At 42.2% G+C, this 18,049-nt stretch overlaps 1 protein-coding gene across 1 annotated transcript; it reads right to left on the bottom strand.

Moving 5' to 3' along the window:
* Positions 1–522: 522 nt before the first annotated feature.
* On the bottom strand, positions 523–13,562 carry LOC138768818 (B-cell receptor CD22-like). Its single transcript, XM_069946774.1, has 7 exons — positions 13,492–13,562; positions 13,069–13,410; positions 11,964–12,251; positions 6,578–6,820; positions 2,980–3,070; positions 1,433–1,502; positions 523–600 (listed from the first exon to the last, which is right to left on the bottom strand). Exons 1-7 carry the CDS (start codon positions 13,532–13,534, stop codon positions 523–525), a joined length of 1,155 nt encoding a protein of 384 aa, XP_069802875.1. The 5' UTR covers positions 13,535–13,562.
* Between the last annotated feature and the right edge of the window lie 4,487 nt (positions 13,563–18,049).

The following is an 18,049-nucleotide window of genomic DNA, read 5'->3' as shown; positions in this document are numbered from 1 at the left end:
TATTTGTCATGATATCAAGCTGAACTGGGGCATGAAAAATTTTAATCCTTGAAGGGGTTTTCCCATGTTGTCTCCTTTCTGATTACATGGGGGGGGGGGGGGGGGGTCTAATGATCTCAAGAATGGGACCTCAAGTCTCCTTAGAATGAAGTGCTGGGTCGGGCATGCACATAACCACTCCATTAATTCAGTATGGGGGCAAGCAAACTATGTATTTGTGTGTTTCTGTGGCTACCATAGATAATGAATGGAACGGAATACGGATTGGGGGGGGGGACTTTTTGTTGAGTCCTGGCACATGGAAGTGTCTGGAAAGTTATGAATTAAAGTAAAATTGAGAAGCTAAGAGAGAACCAGGAAGGAAGATACTAAGATCAAAGCCAAAGTGGGGTAGAAAAGAACAATAAACTAGATGTAGACAGTGAGATACTATCCCGAGTCAAAACAAATTTGGTTATCCTTTCAGGATACTCTCTATGCTGTTGTACAGCCTACACGTAAACCATTAGATTCAAGGGAAACTCACCCTGAACTCATGGAAGGCTCCTCAGAGTGACGATTATTCCCAATATTTCCATGCTGATCTTTAGCCATTGGGTTCTATGGATAATTATTTTAAAAAGAGAACATAAACGGCATCAAAATGTTTAGCACCGGGTCTATTGGACATCGGCACATGTTATATGATATACAGCTGTAAGCCATGGTTATCTTGAGTGTGTTAACCCGTCACAGTAATATGTTGTGTCTGGGTGTCCTAGTATAATACTAGTCATCAAGAGTTAATGTTAAACAGAGATGAGCGAGCACCAAAATACTTAAGTGTTCATGACTCAAGTTCTTGACTTTAGTACCACGCCCCATGGCTGAGGTGGGATACCATTGCAGCCACTGACAGGCTGAGCTGTGATAGTGAATAGAGATGATCGAATATCGGAAAATCTATCAAACTTAAACCTTGTTAAACCTTCTGTATTTGATTCCCGATGCCTTCCCGGTCCAGGGGGAAGGAGGACACAGTCCGGGTACCGCCAGGAATATCGTGATTCAGTCTATTACCTAGGCTAAAACCCAGAATATCAGGCGGTACCCGTGCTGTCTCCTCCTTCCCCACGGACCGGGAAGGCATTGGGAATCAAATGCGGAAGGTTCGACAAGGTTCGAGTTTGATAGAACCTAAGATTTCCCGATGTTCGATCATCTCTAATAGTGAAGACTGGAGTGTGGTATAAGGTGTTTGTCACAATCGGACCATCTGGATCAGTCACAAGTTTCTCTACTAATCCTGAAGGTCTGGTCTCTATGGACACAGAGATACAGTCAGACAATAATGCATTATATAAAGTTAGTGTTGTGGGGATCAAGATGAGGCCGACTACATCTGTATATGGGGAAATAAAAGGGTAATACATTAGCCATGTACAATACTTACATCACAAGGAATCCTGGCAGGTACTGTCCCATGAATTGGAGAGGTTGGAAGAGCAGACTTCTTGTTTTGTCTGTTATGAAGAATATAATAAAAAAACAGGTTTAAAAGGTTATAAGTATCTGTTACAAACCGCAGGTAGAGTTTAGCCACAGAAGGGAAACGGTGGACACAGACGGTGAACCCTGAACTTGTCCCCGACCACTGTCACTGTCTATTTGGCTCGGACAACCATAGTTGACTGCAGGCAACTTGGCAACAGTCCCTAACCTGCAGTAATGTGATATATAAAACACAGACAAGACAAACTTACAAATGAGGGGAAGTTGGAAATCTGGGGTCAAACCAAATGGACAGCAAAGTAAACAGTCTAAATCCAAAGAATGGTCAGGCAACAATAGCAAAGGTCAGGGAAGCCAGATAACAAGGAGTAGTCAGATAATAATAATAGCAGGGGTCAGGGAAGCCAGATAACAAGGAGTAGTCAGATAACAATAGCCGGGGTCAGGGAAGCCAGATAACAAGGAGTAGTCAGATAACAATAGAAGAGATGGATACAAGATACGCAAGCATGCTTTTAGGAAGACTAATAGCTAGCAAAGGGTTAACAGACTGAGGAAGTATATATACAAAGTCAGAGGTCCAGTCAGGACAGGGGTCCAGAATCCAGCAAGAGTGGAGAAACCAGATGTCAATCACCTAATCAAAACAGAAGTTAATCATGAAGTGGCCGGAAGGAACTCAGCAGAGCAGACACAGGTGTGGCAGGTGAATCAGTAAGCAAGGCAAAAGGAGTAGGACAGTGTTCAGACAGAACTCTTACAAATCGAAATAACACAGAATTAACATAAATTCATGGCCAAAAGTGCATATCCTATGAACCGAGGACCACACCTCGGTCATGACAGTATCCAGCAGAGCTGGAGGGCTGCCCGTAAAAAGAAAACACTCTAAAATGTAGGTTTAGTTTAATAAACATTGATCTCCTTATATTCATACATTTACACCTTTCACCTTTTATAAATGGTTTCAGTGGAGATAAGCAGAACAATTTCCGCATTGTCCCAACTCAAACTGATTTCAATCAAAATTTCCCCCACAAATTGCATTTCTCCAAATCTGAATTATAACAAAATAAATATCTTATTCTTATCTCCCCACGCTCCCCTAGTGTCCTCTTGCTGTTTCTCTGAGTCCCTGTTGAATTCGTCTGCCACCACTCCAGAGACAGACTTGTCTCGGAAGTGACAACCCGCACAGCCAATCACTGACTGAGATAGGACACTGCAGTGGCCAGTGATTGGCTCAGCAGGCTTTCCAGGCCGAGACGAGTTCAGCTTAAAAGTTTTGGTGGCAGCATTAAGCGGGTGACCTGAAGAAACCGCAAGAGGACAGCAGAAACAACAAAAGGACCACAGAGGACAGTGGACCACAAAATAAGTGAGTGAAGTTTTTAAAAACCTAATTTTTTTAAAGGGTGTTTTCAGCAATGTTTCATGATTTGGGACTCAAACAGTAGTAAGTATGCTGTCATTGTTACTTATAATCACCTTGTGCAAAGGAAGACGACCAGTGTGGAAAAAAGGATCAAGAAAACTCCAGCGACCGTCCCCAGAATCAGAGGTAAATCCACTGCATCACCTGTAAAAAGGCAAAAAAAATATAAGGAGGCTAGAAGCAGGGAAACAATTACCCTTCGATTACTGAACTATCTGTAAGTCTTTCTAAATAAATCCTGACCTCAGATATTGTAGTGTTCTGATGTTAAATGCAGTGAGAGAGAGATACGGCATGGATATAGTCACATGACCACAAGTGTGCCGAGAATAGCAGGATCCATAGAAGGGGAATGTGAGCTGCTATAGACGACTACTGGGTTTTGTCTGGAGTCTGAAATTTTAAAGGGTTCTGGGGTTTGTATTTATTGAGTATTGTAAGGGGGTCTGTATTTATTGAGTATTGTAAGGGGGTCTGTATTTATTGAGTATTGTAAGGGGGTCTGTATTTATTAAGGAAATATTGGTATCCTGAAGCTCTACAATCGGGGGTAATTTTTTTAAGCCTGTAGTTACTTAAAGGAAGCCTGTCACCCCAGCTGTCGCGGTGAAGACTGCCCGACCCCCCGGTGGAGCCCCTTATACTTACCCCTTCCTCGAAGTTCCGGTCCCGGACCCTGTCCTGCCACCAAGAAATCCCTGTCGGAAGCCGTGTGCATGCTCACCAGAGATGGGTCCGACGCCCATAGAGAATGACTGCTCCAGTCATTCTCTATGAACATCGGACTCATCTCTGGTGAGCACGCACATGGCTTCCAACGGGGATTTCTCGGCGGCAGGACGGGGCCCGGACCGGAACTTCGAGGAAGGGGTAAGTATAATGGGCTCCACCGGGGGGTTGGGCGGTCTTCAGAGGGGGATAAGCATAAGGGGCTATACCAAGAAGTCGGGCAGGCTTCACCCCGGCAGCCGGGGTAACAGGTCTCCTTTAAAGGTTATGGCCTTGGGCTTATGTTCATTGACAATGTGTGCTCTGGAAGAAAGTGGCCATGTTTTTGTGGCACTGGATAACCCCTTTAAGTGCTCACTTATGTGCAAACACCCAGTGACTGGTGTATAGGTAAAGCTTTTTGAGTGTTTTTATAGCATATCTTAATCCCTTAGCGATCGCGGGGGGGGGAGATCCGTTCTTTTGGCCGGCCTGGGCCTCAGTGTCGCACTGACGCTGATCCCGGCTCGGCAATAGATTACTGTGGCCTGCAGCAGGCCATAGCAATCTATCACCGATATGATGAATCATTGCTGTGTATATACACAGCATTGATCTCTATGAGAGATCAGTGCTGTGTATATACAAGTCCCCCAGGGGGGCTTCTAGTTTATGTAAAAAAAAAAGTAAAAAAGTGTTTTTATTAATAAAAAAATCCCCTCCCCTAATAAAAGTCCAAATCACCCCCCTTTTCCCATTTTATAAATATAAATTATCAAATAAACAAATAAATAAACATATTTGCTATCGCCGCGCGCGTAATCGCCCGAACTATTAATTAATCACATTCCTGATCTCGCACGGTAAACGGCGTCAGCGCAAAAAAATTCCAAAGTGCAAAATTGCTCATTTTTGGTTGCATCAAATCCAGAAAAAATGTAATAAAAAGTGATCAAAAAGACGTATATGGGCAATAAAGGTACCGATAGAAAGATCACATCATGGCGCAAAAACTTGTCACCTGACACAGCCCCATAGACCAAAGGATAAAGGCGCTACAAGCCTGGGAATGGAGCGATTTTAAGGGTGCGTTCACACCTACAGGATCTGCAGCAGATCTGCAGCAGATTTGATGCTGTGTTCAGTTATTTAAATAAAATCTGCTGCAGAAAATCAGCTGCAGATCCTGTAGGTGTGAACGCACCATAAGGAACATATATTTGTTACCAATGGTTTGAATTTTTTAAAAGCCATCACATAATATAAAAGTTATACATGTTACATATCGTTGTAATCGGAACAACTTGCGGAACATGCACAACAAGTCAGTTTTACCATAGGGCGAACGGCGTAAATGCAAAACTCCCCGAAATCAAAACAAATTAGTTTTTTTTTTTCAATTTGTCAGCGCAAATGATTTTTTTCCGGTTTCGCAGCATATTTTATGGAAAAATAATGCCTGTCATTGCAAAGTACAATTGGTTTCGGAAAAAAATAAGCGCTCATATAAGTCTCTAGGTGAAAAAATGCAAGCGCAAAATCGAAAATTGGCTTTGACCTTAAGGGGTTAATATTGTGCTGAATGGGAGAAATTCAAGCACTTAACCAAATTGTGTGAACATGTGTTTTGGCTCAACGTATCCCAAGATGTATGTCTAGTTAACATAAAAACGACTAGCTAAAAAGCAAACAGGATTTCATGACACTCTGTTAGGATCTGAAAATGTTACGTGTCTATCTGTGGCCACCTGGTGGTTGTGATGTGGACTGCAACTTGTACAGGGTAATTTTTTTATCATGTTGTTTTTATTTATTATTATTATTTTTTTTTAATCATAAGAAATTTAAATCCTTAATTATATTGAAGGAAAGGTCAGGGAGATGCAGTTACATATGTCAGTATTAGAGATGAGCAAAATTTTCAAAAGTTTGGTTCGGCAGTAGGTTTGCCAAACTTTAATGTAAAGTTTGGGTTTATCTAAACTGAACCACACTAAAACAGCTAACTGATTGCAACAATTACTTATCTATACTTACCTGTCCATGTTATCTTTATGTCCTCCTTCTCTGGTCTCTGGTGTCCCACACCGCTGCCAATATCCCACTCATCCAATTACTGACTGAGATGGGACACCACCACAGCCAGTAATTGGCTGACGGGGCTGTGACAAGAGTGACATTATGCTCAGCCAATCATTGGCTGCAGTGCTGTCCCATCTCCGTCAGTGATTGGCTGAGCGGGATGGAGGCAGCTGAAAACACCGGAGAGCCAGAGGAGGACACTGGGGGAGCTCAGACAGGTGAGCATACTATTTTATTTATTAACTCCTTTTGCACTGTGCTCTAGAGGTGAGAAAATAACTGGCTATCGTGTACCAGATTAATTCTGGGTATCTGTCAAACATTTTATCCGGCACTACTGTACCAGAATGATTCAGACTTTAAATCCATGACCTACAGTTTAGTAATAATGAACATTTAAAAAAATGCCAGGGCTTAGTCTGGTGGATGCCCCTGGGCAAAGGGGGGGATCCCACTGCTTTACAGAAATGTCCTAATATGCCATGCTAAGGTTCTTAATTAAAGATGAGCGAACCTGGAGCATGCTCAAGTCCATCCGAACCCAATCGTTCGGCATTTGATTAGCGGTGGCTGCTGAAGTTGGATAAAGCCCTAAGGCTATGTGGAAAACATGGATATAGTCATTGGCTGTATCCATGTTTCCAGACAACCTTAGAGCTTTATCCAAGTTCAGCAGCCACCGCTAATCAAATTCTGAACGTTCGGGTTAGGATCGACTCGAGCATGCTCGAGGTTCGCTCATCTCTATTCTTAATATCTAAGGAATAGGGATTGTGAAGCAGGGATCGTTTGGCAGCCAGACTCATGTACTTTTATCTGCTCGCTTTTTTGAACAAGCATATCACATTACAGGACACTTACGTTCTACATGGACCTGTTCTGAGGAGGAATTTCCAGCAATGTTATGAGCGATACATGAATACTGCCCATTGTTCTCCCCATTGTTATATAGGGTCACAGTCTTTCCTGTCTCACTGAGTAAAATAGATCCATCCTTCATCCAGGTGTAGTGAGTGACATCAGGACGGCTGCTCAGGAAATCACAGATCAATGCTGTGAATTTGCTTCCATTCTTCATGGTGATGTGAACTCCAGTTGCTGCATCTACAGGGAAAAAAAAATAAAAATAAATTAAATAAATATATATATATATATATATATATATATATATGAAAATTTAATGCCTTCAGTAACAATAGAACATTAGTGTTGAGCAAGCATGTTCTATCGAGCATATTGAGATCGATGCATGACCGAGCACCTCATGCTGCTGGAGTTAAAATGCAAGTCTTCGCCATTAGCCAATGTGTTGGGGGAGTAAAAAAGAGATGTGTAAACAAAATATACTAAATTTAAAATGAAAGGTGAGCTCAGCATGGCAGATGGACTAGTATGCATAGTATCCCCACTTACACCCCTTATGGGCCAGACTGAACAGTCTGGCCACCAGGTGGTTAAGTGAGGATCCAGAGCAGCCCTACTTAACCACTTTGGTGTAAAACTGTGCTTTGTTGGGAGGGGGTAATATTTAACATCCTCAGCTCGACTCATGTTTTCTATGTTCAGCATCGGCTGCTCAGCCAATCAGTGGCTTAGGGGGGGGACACCGCTTTAGCTCTTGATTGGCTGAGCAGACACTGCAGGAGTCAAACAGCACAGTAGACTTCACTTTTCAATAATGTAAAATGAAGACATTTATTTGGGAAACTCACTATAGTCACTAGTTGGGTAAGTTTGGCCCATTAAACTTAATGGTTCTGTCAGAACACCACATTATAAACAAGCATTCTTTTTGAAAGGTTACTGCACATGCTCTAAATGTATCGCAATAACACAATGAGAATTTAGTCTAAGGGTTTAGAGGGTTTTTGGTGGTTTTGGTTGTATCTCTGTATACATACATAGTACAGGTATCTCTGTATACATACATAGTACAGGTATCTCTGTATACATACATAGTACAGGTATCTGTATACAAACACAGTACAGGTATCTGTATACATACATAGTACAGGTATCTGTATACATACATAGCACAGGTATCTGTATACATATATAGTACGGGTATCTGTATACAAACACAGTACAGGTATCTGTATACATACATAGTACAGGTATCTGTATACATACATAGTACAGGTATCTGTATACATACACAGTACAGGTATCTCTGTATACATACATAGTACAGGTATCTGTATACATACATAGTACAGGTATCTGTATACATACATAGTACAGGTATCTCTGTATACATACATAGTACAGGTATCTGTATACATACATAGTACAGGTATATCTGTATACATACATAGTACAGGTATCTGTATACATACACAGTACAGGTATCTCTGTATACATACATAGTACAGGTATCTCTGTATACATACATAGTACAGGTATCTGTATACATACATAGCACAGGTATCTCTGTATACATACATAGTACTGGTATCTGTATACATACATAGTACAGGTATCTCTGTATACATCCACAGTACAGTTATCTGTATACATACATAGTACAGGTATCTCTGTATACATACATAGTACAGGTATCTGTATACATACATAGTACAGGTATCTCTGTATACATACATAGTACAGGTATCTGTATACATACATAGTACAGGTATCTGTATACATCCACAGTACAGGTATCTGTATACATACCTGTACTGTGTATATATACAGATACCTGTACTGTGGATCTGTATACATCCACAGTACAGGTATCTGTATACATACATAGTACAGGTATCTCTGTATACCAGGGGTGGGGAACCTCCTGCCCGCGGGCCGCATCCGGCCCCTGACACCTCCGGATGTGGCCCGCGGCTCCCCTGTGACATGCGCCGCTCTGGAGGAGAAGGAGCCGACACACACGGCATCCTCCTGTGTCTGTGACAGCTGCCAGGAGGATGCTGTGAGTGCGGGCTCCTTCCCCTCAGAGCGGTGCACATCTTCTGACTCCTGCCCTCCTGTGACGTGCGCCGCGCTGGTGAGGCAGGAGCTGGCACAGACACAGGAAGATGTGTTGTATGCCGGCTCCTGCCTCACCAGCGCGGCGCACGTCTTCTGACTCCTGCGGGCCGCGCGCGATGACGTCATTTCATCGCGCGCCGCCTGCAGGAGAAGACCGGCACAGAAGAGAGGAGGGAGAAGAGGAACTGGACAGCAGGGGAGCGGAGGAAAGGTGAGTGGGATGTTTATTTTTTTCATTTGGGGCAGACACTGGGGGTTAACTAGGCCACCAGGGACATGACTGGGGGGGGGGGGGGGTAACTAGGCTACCAGGGACATGACTGGGGGGTTAACTAGGCCACAAGGGACATGACTGGGGGGTTAACTACTAGGCCACCAGGGACATGACTGGGGGTTAACTAGGCTACCAGGGACATGACTGGGGGGGTTAACTAGGCCACCAGGGACATGACTGAGGAGTTAACTAGGCTACCAGGGACATGAGTGAGGAGTTAACTAGGCCACCAGGGACATGACTGAGGAGTTAACTAGGCCACCAGGGACATGACTGAGGAGTTAACTAGGCTACCAGGGACATGACTGAGGAGTTAACTAGGCCACCAGGGACATGACTGGGGGGTAATTAGGCTAACAGGGACATGACTGGGGGTTAACTAGGCCACCAGAGACATGACTGAGGAGTTAACTAGGCTACCAGGGACATGAGTGAGGAGTTAACTAGGCCACCAGGGACATGACTGAGGAGTTAACTAGGCCACCAGGGACATGACTGAGGAGTTAACTAGGCTACCAGGGACATGACTGGGGGGGTTAACTAGGCCACCAGGGACATGGCTGGGGGGTTAACTAGGCTACCAGGGGCATCACTAAGGATTCAAATCAGGTACAAGGGGCATCACAGAGGGTTAACTACAATAGCAGGGGCATTAGGGGAACAATACTTTGCCTTGTTCGGGTGCTGCAAACCCCCGCTACTAACTGCCGCGCACGGTATAACATTGAGTGCGGCCCTCGAATGATTTTATTAAGGCCCGACCGGCCCTCGACATGGAAAAGGTTCCCCACCCCTGCTGTATACATACATAGTACAGGTATCTGTATACATACACAGTACAGGTATCTGTATACATACATAGTACAGGTATCTGTGTCAGGGCTGATTCTCCTCTCCCCACACGATTTCTGGCAGTACAGGAATAGGGCTCCATGTCTCTGGTCACGTTCCTCACTGTGATTTCCTGTCCTCTCTCCGGTAATCTGGATTTTTCTTTCCCTTTGTACCATTCATACTCAGATACATCAGGCTTGGAGAAGCTGTTACATTGTAACCTCACATCACTTCCCTCTATTATTTCATCTACCATCTCGATGGTGGTGACAGTCACATTTTTTGGGGCATCTGTTAAGGTAAAATATTATTCAGGTTTAGTTAGTATAGCAAATATGTGACATCATCAGGTCATCATCTGCGGAAATGAATTCAGTATGCAGTACATGTGTGAAGAATTAAAAGTAATGAAAATGTAATAATTATGCAGTATGGGTGCAGTCAGCTCATATGCTCCCCCTAGTGGTGGCTGCAAGTAGAAAGATTTTTGCTATATATAGGGGAATGAATATATCTATATCAGACAAATCTGAGCTCCAACCACTAGAGGGATATATTATGTGGTAAGACACACAGAAAGTTTGTTTAAAAATGTAATAAACTAATTTTCTGCTTTACTATTAATAAAGATGTCTAGAAAATTAAACTTATAGGGGGAGATTTATCAAACATGGTGTAAAGTAAAACTGGTTCAGTTGCCCGTAGCAACCAATCAGATTCCACCTTTCATCTTCCAAAGAGTCTGGGAGGAATGAAAGGTGGAATCTGATTGGTTGCTAGGGACAACTGAGCCAGTCTCATTTTACACCATGTTTGATAAACCTCTGGCACAGGTTCCTATATTGCACCAAATTTCGTCTCATCCAGCGCCAAAACTTTCTGCTTTTGCCCGGGAAGCCCTGTGACACTAAACACAGATAAAGCTGGGGATTTTTTTTTTTTCTTTTCTTCATTTTAATTAAGTTTATATATTTTTACAGGAAGATGAACCAGGGTACTATAAAAAATAGACAAAGAAGATTTCTTTCTAAATTTAACAAAGGGTTTTATTTTGATAAACTTGAAAAACATGTGTGTCTTTTTTCTTACTTATATGTAGCTACGAATTGGGTGCTTTCTAGTAGAAAGCATCCATCTAAGCTGGGGCTTAGTGTTAACCTGGAAAATGGCGTAGTGTTAGCCTGTAAAATTAACCACCCTCTAGTTACCCCAATGCCCTCTACCACAGGAGTACTGGGAAGAGGTGAGTACAAGCAGGTGTAGATCATCAAAAATACAGCCTGGGGTGGTGACATGCTGGCATTATTAGGATAGAGAAGGACAATATAAATGGCTCGTCATTCTCTGGTAGGATCAGGCTGTTACTGCTTTGTTTCTATGTGGCTGGTTATGGAAAATACCTCACATTATTTATTTTCCATAACCAAACAGACATAAGAGCATGACCTTAACAGGGTGGAAAACTTATTTTGACTCTTTCCAGCCTAATAATACCAGCCTGTTACCACCTCAGGCACATACCACTCTTTTTAAAAGCTTCATGCCTGCCCATAGCTGGTTCTTCCCAGGACCCCTGTAAATATGGGCACATTAAGAAGGGTCGACATGAGATGTTTTACAGACTAACACTCAGCCCTGTCTTCGAAAAGGATGATGTTTACCAGTAGTAAGTAAAATAAATAAATAGTTGCCCACACATCCTACCTGTAAAAAGAAAAGAACACAAGTGAATAAGAGTAATAGAGAAAGGAAAAAAATATATAAGCCATACTTACCTCTCTAGAATTTTCAGTGTTTACTGTGTGTGCCAAAACTTCCTGCTTCTGTCCAGGAACCCCCGTCATAGTAACCAATTGACAGTAAGCCAACAATGTATACAACAGAGTTAGCTTACTTTCGTTCAGTTAGGGAGTTGACTTCCATATTTGAGGGCACTGCACCTAGCCCTGGAAATCTACTGACAGTAAAATAGGGATGCATAAAGAATCCCTGGCTTACTGTCCTCTCTGTAGTACCATGAAAACTATGCAAAGGAGTATGGGCATGTTTTAAATGGAAATATCCTTGTAAAGCAAATTATGCTAACAGCATATCTAGTTTTATGCCTAATGTATGCCTAATGTTTCATTGTACCCAGACACCTATAATACATACAAAAGATTTTCAGTTCTGTTGATCTACGAGTCCTTTTTCCATTAGGAAATGTAACAGTGCACCGAACAGAAGTCTCATCATCCAGATATGAAGGAATATAAGTAAGTTCTGATTCTTCTCTCCAGGATCCTTCAGAAATCTTCACTGACATATTCTTAACTTCCCCCGGTTTGTTCCATTGTAGAAAAGGAGGACTGGAGTAACATGTATGTTCTGCAGAACATCGTAAAGTGGTAGCTTCTCCTTCCGTCATAGGTTCATTCCAAGAAATCCAAACATTTGTCTTTTCTGTGGAATTATAATTTAAACATCAGACATCATTACTTATTCTTAGTAGTCTATTAGAATAAGTCAAGGTATAAAAGGAATGGAAGATCTTATAGCGCAAGCAGCAGGAGAGCAAGTGGGTAAGTATGTTTTTTTATTTTTTATTTACGGCAAGGTTGTAGGAGTAAGGCATAAGGTGGTAAGGAGTCCTAACCCCTGTAAGGGTTTAGGACTTAGCCATGAAGCAGAGATCAGTGTCTGGCCTCTCAAATGCTCTTTTTCATAAATGGGTACAAATTGTCAAATTCACCTTCAAAATCTTGTACAAAGTTAGGGAATAATTTACTGTACCTCCTTGAGGAGATCGCCAACATGGTACAGAGAGTCTTATGGCTTAAACAGCGCTTCTTGAGAAATGCAAATTACCTTTCTATGACTCATCCGGAAGAGAACCAATCTGTAGACAACGGCTTCAAAATTTTTTCAAGGAAGTGGAACCTATCCTATAAGACTTACTACACCAGATTTTTTCCTCATAGAAACACATTACTATCTCAGACCCATATCAAAGGTCTCCTACCAAGCTAACCAGCACCTTATTTTGCACTAGAACCCAGAAACAGCAGAGATGAGAAGAAACTTGTGTTTGAATTTTTCTAGACTTTTATAGAGTTGGACATTGACTCATAGGGAAGCTACTCCCTATAGGCGGTATAATATCCAGGTATCTTCTTTCTTGAGAGTTTGGGACCTACCTATGTCTAACCATGGACGTACAGTAATGATAGAACACAGGCGAAAAGATTCCTAGTGGTTTCTGGTCATGTTGCACACTTACCTATGACATCGAGAGAAAGCATTCGAGAATATGCGTTTATATATTTATTTTCTGTGATCCCTGGATAATATCTGTCACTATCTTCTCTCCTCACAGGATCTATCCGCAGGGTACAGCTCTTCTCTCCTGGCACCAGTGAGGTTCGGTTTCTATATTCCTTTAATACTGAAGACGAGTCCTTGGTGTTTAGGATCTCTGGATAATTTCTACTATTATATATGTACCATACAGTGCTGGATAGTGCAGGATCATATGTACAAGGAATTTCCACACAGGAGCCCATCAGAGCAGTAAATGTACGAGGAAACGTCCACCGCTGACAAAAATAGCCCAGATAGAAGCCTGGAGACAATGACACAACATGAGACTGGAGTCACAGGATCTCATTCTATCAGATTATTCTGGAATTGGGAAATTATTTACCTTGAAAGAAGAGTAGAAGATAAACCTGCTTCATTGTCTCCATTGTTTGTTAAGAATTGTTAAGAGACTAAATCAGAAAACCAATCATCGACACCTGTAGGATGAGTAATAGATATAATAACAGGAATAGACACAATAACAGGAACTTTATTTGATTTATCTGCAGCAGAGCAAAGTGCAAGTAAGCCGACGAACTCTGTGGATACCTGCTCCACCTACTCATGGAACCTTGGAGAGGTTGGCATCGCTAGGACTTGTACTACCAGTCCTGACACTCCGTGGGCTCTTATGACAGAAGGCAGTCTACATATCTTTACCGTGAGTATGAGAGTCTCCAAGCAAGTCACTTACAGTTGTGCTCAAAAGTTTACATACACCAGCAGAGAATATAAGTGATAACACAAAAACCTTTTTTTCCCACTCATGGTTAGTGGTTGTTTGAAGCCATTTATTGTCAATCTATTGTGTTTTCTCTTTTTGAATCATAATGATAACCAAAAAGATCCAAATGATCCTAATCAAAAGTTTACATCCCCCAGTTCTTAATACCATGTATTGCCCTCTCTAACATTTAAGTCTTTTGTGGTAGTTGTGGATCACGCTAATTATTTTCTCAGGTGGTAAAACTGCCAATTCTTTTTGGCAAAAAAACTCAATTTCCTGTAAATTCCTGGTCAGTTTTGCACGAACTGTGCGCTTGTGACTCAGTGATATTGAGGTCAGGAGACTGAGATGGCCACTCCCTTTACTTTGTTCTGCTGTAGCCAATGAAAGTTCGATCGTGACAACCAAAAACATACAAATGACCCTAATCGAAAGTTCACATACCCTGGTGATTTTGGTCGATTACATGCACAGAAATTGACACAAATTGACAAACATTTCGGCCACAACTGCCAGGAAAATTGTCTGGGATGCAAAGAAAAACCCACAAATAACATCAGCTGAAATACAGGACTCTCTGAAAACTAGCAGTGTGGCTGGTTCAAGATGCACTATAAGGAGGCAATTGAAGAAAAATGGGCTGCATGGTCGAGTTGCCAGAAGAAAACCATTACTGTGCAAATGCCAAAAAGTATATCACCTATATACACCAAACAGCACAGAGACAAGCCTCAAAACTTCTGGAACAAGGTCATTTGGAGTCATGATACCAAAATTGAACTTTTTGGCCACAAACATAAACGTTACATTTGGAGAGGTGTCAACAAGGCCTATGATAAAAGGAACACCATTCCTATTGTAAAGCATGGAGGTGGATCACTGATGTTTTGGGCATGTGTGAGCTACAAAGGCACAGGAAACGTGGTCAAAGTTGAAGGAGAGATGAATTCAGCAGGTTATAAGCACTCACCATCCCTGAAACTGCACATGGGACGTACTTGAAAACTTCAACATAACCACAATTCAAAATACAAGTAGCCTGTCATTGGCTACAGCAAAACAAATTGAGGGTGCCTTCACACCTACCGTATCGCAGCAGAAAATCCGCTGCGGATCCGCAGCAGATTTAACTAAATGAATGAACACAGTGTCAAATCCGCTGCGGATCTGCTGCGGATCCGCAGCAGATTTGACAGTGTGTGTATTTGATGCTGTGTTCATTCATTTAATTAAATCTGCTGCGGATCCGCAGCGGATTTTCTGCTGCGATACGGTAGGTGTGAAGGCACCCTTAAGGTTCTGGAGTGGCCATCTCAGTCTCCTGACCTCAATATCAATGAGCCACTTTGGGGAAATCTCAAGCGCCCTGGCAGTTCTGCAGTTATTAGACAAGGCCCCACGATAGCCCCTTAGCCTTGTCCTACTCAAGTAACACCTACTTTAGAGACCTGAAGCCCTCCTGGCCACCGTAACAAGTGCCTAGTAAGTACAGCCCAACACCTAGCCCATTGCTAACAACCCCTAGCAACCCAAGGTTACTGCATATGTGTATTATGTACCCCAATAAATATATTGTGCTCTATGGGGGGAGGGTTAGTCAGTTGTATGAGGGACGTTGATTAACTATTTTCCCTGACCCAATGCTATTATCACAGGATGCTGAAACTGCACATGAGTAATAATTTAAATGTCTATAGGTCTATAGTAACTAGTAACTCAAATAGCAGGAAACCATTAAAACTAAAAGTCATGGCATGCTTACCAAAGCCAAAGGTGTCCACCTTCTGCAAGACAATGCCCCAGGTCCCAACTCACATGTTGCCCAAATGCCCCGCGGCTTTGAAATTCTACTTCACCCCCACTTATTCATCCAACTTTACATTTCATCTGACCATCCAGCCTTGTTCCAACAATAATGATGAGACTATTTCCAACTTCACAAACCAGGTGACTACTACAAGCGAGGTGTTTACAGTGTCATAAGAAGATGGGAGAAGTGTGTGTCCCTTGGTGGCACCTATATAGAGATGAACTAATAACTGTATCAAGTTTTGTTGCTCTCAATCCACAGGAAGTCGATCAGAGGAAACCTTTAATAAATGCCCCTCGTATGCCACAATACAAATGGCTGCTCATCAATACCTATTAGGACCTGACCATTACAGAATAAATAAGAGTATTTTTTTAAACCTGCCCCATGTTCACAGCTGGTTGTCCTGGCATGTGACCCAACATCCTACTGAGCAAAAGATAATGGGATTGGTCAATATTCTTGCTTAGAAGTTACAAAATGTTCACATCCATGTTTCACAATCTGATGATGCTAATACTAAACTTATACAATCTTTTTACAATGTGTTGCTGGTCTAACTAGGGATAGGCAGGATATTAGAGGGGTATTTCCTTTTCAACTAAAATAGTTAAACTTGTAAGGTGCGTCAGGTAAAAAAAATGATGCAAATACTTTTATAAAGCAAACTTGTCCCCTTTTCCAGATTTGCTGCTCTTCTCCCATTGTTGACTATTCATTCAAAAAACGAAGAGTGGTCAGCACTCACAACATGAAAGTCCCTTTAGATGGAATGTGGTGTTCTTATTATGGCTGTATGCCTCTCCACGAGCACGCGAGAAAAAACCCCCGGACCCAAGGGCATCCAACAAGGTATAAGCACGAAAGTACTCTCCAGCTCGCTTGATTACTTTTAAACCTTTATTGTATAATGTTTAAAAGGCCGACGCGTTTCGGGCTCTCTTGCCCTTATTCATGGCTCTCTGTCAGGAGGTCCCGAGACGACCCATGAATTAAGAAGTCGTCACCCAAAATATAAGGGGGGACTATTCCCTGTCCATGCCCTACAATGATAAAGGAGAAAGGTGAGCAGAGTGGCGTCAGTAGCCCCGCCACAAGAGACTCTTGTGGCGGGGCTACTGACGCCACTCTGCTCACCTTTCTCCTTTATCATTGTAGGGCATGGACAGGGAATAGTCCCCCCTTATATTTTGGGTGACGACTTCTTAATTCATGGGTCGTCTCGGGACCTCCTGACAGAGAGCCATGAATAAGGGCAAGAGAGCCCGAAACGCGTCGGCCTTTTAAACATTATACAATAAAGGTTTAAAAGTAATCAAGCGAGCTGGAGAGTACTTTCGTGCTTATACCTTGACTATTCATTGTCTAGGTTACTGACCACAGCTGTGCTCTAAAAGCCAGTGGTTAAGCTGATTTATAAAGCTGATATAGATAGATAGATAGATAGATAGATAGATAGATAGATAGATAGATAATAGATACAACTCCCCTGAATAAAATCAGTGAGAAATAAAATGTTAAATTCAGTTTGATACTTTTTAGAATATTACAAGTAAATAAAGATTCTCCCTCCCTTCACCCCATTATACCGGGAATCTTCTTTAGTGATTTCACCCCAGTTCCTCCCCTGATAATATAGACCACACTTGTGGTTCCCATATTCTTCCATCTTACACATTATGAATCATTTCAGCTCAGTGTCACCTATAATGGATATACAATGAGGAGCACATAGTATATGACATATATAAATACTATATAGTATATTGAATATGATATCAGAGAATCACACTGTATTAGATGTGCCCGATCCTACAGGTGCGTAATTCACAGCAGATAGATCTATAGATACAGATAATAGTTATATTACTTACATGCCAAGTCCTGAGTGTAATATGACACTTTACTGTCTGCACGAGGAATCTTAGGGACCTAAGTTATTTCCTGAAATGTGCAACATCCTCTATTGCAATCCCTTTCAACCTTAGCTTACAGCACAGCTGCATTTATTGATAATGTGACCTGTTAACCCCATTTAGCTCCATGACGTATAAGTCCATCATGAGTGAGAGTTACTTCATCCTCAATGACAGCTACGTGTTCTGAAATATAAGCAGTTAAATAGCAGGTAAAGAGGTAGTCCGCTTAAAACTAACTTGTGCCCTATTCACAGGATACGGAACAAGTAAGAGATTGTGTGTGTGTTTGGGGGGGGTCTGACCTTCATACCCCTCTGGGATCTTCAGATCGCCCCCCGATTCCTTTGTTTCCTTTGTTTCGAATACAACCGTGGGTAGGTCACAGATCACCCCGGCTCCTTTGTTTCGAATACAGCCGCGGGTAGGTCACAGATCGCCCCGGCTC

This window comes from Dendropsophus ebraccatus, chromosome 12 (assembly GCF_027789765.1).
Source record: "Dendropsophus ebraccatus isolate aDenEbr1 chromosome 12, aDenEbr1.pat, whole genome shotgun sequence".
NCBI classification, from domain to species: domain Eukaryota; kingdom Metazoa; phylum Chordata; class Amphibia; order Anura; family Hylidae; genus Dendropsophus; species Dendropsophus ebraccatus.
This window is presented reverse-complemented; position numbering and strand designations above follow the sequence as displayed.